A 3705-nucleotide genomic window follows, 5' to 3' on the forward strand; every position below is an offset into this window, starting at 1 on the left:
TTCCTGTTCTGTTGCAGCTGGTCTCCAGTGGAAGGCACCAGAGACATCTGCAGGTGCTGTGAGACTGGGAACTGTGGGCTGGCTGGACAGTCTGGGAGAGTCAGACCTCTGGACAGATGGCCAGGGAGGCGCTTCCTGAGAGATGTGGCCTCCAGGCATGGTAGGATCTATTTAACTGTAGTTAATAGGTGCCTATGTGTGGTGTTTAGGTCTTTCCCAATAAAAAGGGGCTTCTGCTAGCTGAGCTGAAGGTCCATGGGTTGTCTTTATCCACATTGTGAGAATGAAAAGCCACACAGATGTAATTTTCTTTCCTCAATACAGGTGACTCCTCAGTGAGGGAAGCTGAGGCTGATGTTGTGGTAGGACCCCTATTCATCACTTATGCCTATCAGGGATCCAGGAATCTTGTGGAAGAACAAATGGAAGTAGGGAAGGCAGCATCACCAGGTACCTAACTTGTACAGCAATAGTCTATGCACCTTCAGGGCATTGGGCCTGTTGTAAAAAGGTGAAAACTCTCTCCAACCACAAGGCTCAGCCCTGCAACCCACCTCTTCAAGGGAACACCGAGTAAACAGATTTGCCAGGACAAACCTATAGGCCTGCCAAACCAGTTGGGAGGACAGGAAAGGAGCTAACCAAAATCCAGGGGAGTTCTCCACCCTCCACTCCTGACTCCACCCCCAGCTGGGTTGAACCACTAAATTGGTCAAGACCAATTTATAATCTGGGTGGCTTGTAGGAGACAGGTACTTCCTGCTAAACTCCAGGAAGTTATGACACCACATAACCAATACAGTGACCTTAACAGAGGGCTAGAATTAGGAGGGAACATGTTAATCCTATGACCCTATTATAATTTTCCAAGGTGGGAATCTGATCCATGTCTTGGATGTCAATACACAAATACAAGGAGTAGGAGGAATAAACAGAACTGGTAGCATAAGTACATAAACTAAACCATGATTTAATTGTCACAGACTTGATGGGATAAATCTCATGATGGGAACAGAGCTATATCCCTCTATAGCTATTTCAGGAAGGACAGGATTAAAAAAGGAGACATTGTCTATTGATGTACATGTGTCCTAAGATCCAGAAGGAGATGAGGCAGATCAGTTTAAAGTCTCTGCTAAAGATCATATCATATGGGGCTGGGGGGGGGTCTATTGTAGACCCCTAAATCAGGAAGAGGTGGATGAGGCATTTCTAGGACATATAGAAATATCAAAACATAACCCCTGGTGGCGATGGGGGGACTTTTCTAAGATGTATTGGACTACCCAGACAGCAAAACCTAATTCTTCCAACAAGTTCTTGGAATGCAGTGGGGACAACTCTTCTGTTTTGGGAAGTAGAGGAAGTAACTGGGGGAGAGCCATCTGAGACTTGATCCTGACCAACAGGGAGGCATTAGTAACACGTCAGAAGGTGGAAGGCAATTGGGGTGGAAGTGATCATGCAATGATCTTTTGCAATCCTAAGGCAAGAGCAGTAAAATCAAGACAATGGACTTCAAAAAAGCAGACTTTAACAGATGGGTAGGGAAAGGTCCCAAGGGAAGAAAATTTAAGGGGAAAAGTAATTCAGGTGAGCTAGATATTTATCAAGGAGAAATATTACAAGCACAACTGCAAACTATCCCAATTTAAAGGAAAGATAGAGTAAGGCCAAGATGGCTCCATCAAGAGCTCTTCAATTACCTGAATTAAAAATGCTGAGTACAAAAGAATAACACAAGCATGTAGGGACAAAATCAGACTGTCACAATGAGTTACACCTACCAAGGGACATAAAAGGCAATAAGCAGTTCTGCAAATACACTAGGAGCAAGAGACTAAGGAAAGGACCTACCCTTTCCTTAGTGGGGAGGAGATCAATAATGGATGACCTCAAGAAGGCTGAGGTGTCTAGTGCCTACTTTGCTTCAGTCACCATTTAAAATAGTTAACAGTGACCAGATACTCAACACAACTATTAAGGTGGAAGGAACACAAGCCAAAGTAGTTAAAGAACAGAATAAAGAGCATTTAGATGTATTCCAGTTGGGAGGGCCTCGTATCATCCTAAGGAACTAGCTGAAGCAATCTCTGAACTGTCAGTGATAATCTCCTGAAAACACAGAGGAGTGAGGTCCCAGAGGACTAGAGAGGTGCAAACGTAGTACCTAGCTTTAAAAAGCAGAACAGAATGCCTGGGAAATCAGACCAGTCAGTCTCACTTTGTTTGATACCTTTCCAGGTAACAATCAGTTTGTAAGCACCTAGAAGACAATAGGGTTATAGGGAGTAGGCAGCACAAATTTATCAAGAACAAATCATGTCAAACCAATAACAGTCAAAAAAAGGAAATTACTGGTCTAGTGGTGCCAGAGGTGCAGGAAGCAGACATGTTGGGAGTGGATACACTCTTTAGTAATCCTTTGACAGGTCCAATGAGTCTCATAAGTAAACTAAGGAAATGCATGTAGATGAAACTACTATAACTGGGTTCACAACTGGTTGAAAGATGGTACTCAGAGTAATTATCTACGGTCTGCTGTGAGACTGAGGGTGTATTTAGGGGGTCAGTCCCTGGGTCTGGTACTAGTCAATATTTTCATTCTCACTTTAGATGAGTATATGTATTCATTTATAAAATTTGTGGCTGACACCTTGAAACTCCTCCAGAGTGCAAGCTGAGAGGATAGGATAAGAATTCAAAATTGATTGGAGAACTCAAGATGAAGGTCAATAAAGAAGTGCTAAGCACTACACTTAAGAAGGAAAAATCAAATGCCTGACTACAAAAGAAGGGGAATAACTGGCTTGCTTATGAATGATGCAAACACCCACCAATATTGACTTCACTAAAGCTGGAAAAAATCTAGTTCCCATTGTAACCACAGATCTTTCCTACAGGCATGGAAGAGACTCCTGGGCTGGTGTTTGGGCTGAGCTTGGTGGCTGCTGCTATTGGTTTGGGCTCCATGACTCTGACCATCTGCTTCATCTACAAAAACCACAGCCGTGCAATGGCTGGTGCTGTCATGTGACTTGTACCTTGTCATATAAAATAAATCCATAAATGGACTTGAGTCTGGTCAGTGCTGACTTCTTAATGGGTGAGTGATGCTGTCTATTCTGTAGGGGTAACTCAACCAGCTGGTCCTCTCATGAACTGAGACTGCAGTGCTTGTGAATAGTCAGTGGGGGTTGAGTGCGGAGTTAGCCTCTCCTGGCAATGGAGTTGAAGGACATAAATTCACACTGTGGAGAGGTCAAGCATAGGAGTTTATTGCACACAGCACTGGTGGAGTGTCACTTTGCTTATTAGGCTCAGTCACTGTCAATCAGTTGATTACAATAGAATATAGAGATTTTTCCATTGACAGGGTACGCAGTTCCACACCCCGGGACAGGTTTTGCAGCAAGACAAGATAGCACATTAGCCAATGGTTAAAAATTACATAATGTCTCCACTCATGGTCTCAAGTTAGCGATTTAACATTTAATACTTTGCTAAAATGTTAGTATAAAATGTGTTGAATTCTGATTTGGGGTCCCTAGGAATGGAGCAACTCCTTTGATTGTCCAATAGGTACATTCCTAGGGGTTAAAGCAAAGAAACAGTGGAAGTACATGACAATACCAATGTCTTAAGGCAGGGCATTGGTCTCAGGGCATCCTTCCACCTCCTTCCCAATCTTTATACTGACATGTA

General features: G+C 43.3%; 1 protein-coding gene across 1 annotated transcript in view; it reads left to right on the plus strand.

Annotated features, from left to right (window-relative positions):
• Positions 1-3037, plus strand: part of LOC112112484 (zona pellucida sperm-binding protein 3-like) — a 5899-nt gene extending 2862 nt beyond the window's left edge. The window contains exons 5-7 of the mRNA XM_026648443.1: positions 18-160; positions 325-450; positions 2904-3037. Of these exons, the coding sequence (XP_026504228.1) occupies positions 18-160; positions 325-450; positions 2904-3037 (403 nt within the window). The remainder of the gene's footprint in view (positions 1-17; positions 161-324; positions 451-2903) is intronic.
• Positions 3038-3705: the final 668 nt, after the last annotated feature.

The sequence above is a fragment of the Terrapene carolina genome, unplaced genomic scaffold (genome assembly GCF_002925995.2).
Source record: "Terrapene carolina triunguis isolate 2854851 unplaced genomic scaffold, T_m_triunguis-2.0 Scaffold67, whole genome shotgun sequence".
NCBI lineage: Eukaryota > Metazoa > Chordata > Testudines > Emydidae > Terrapene > Terrapene triunguis.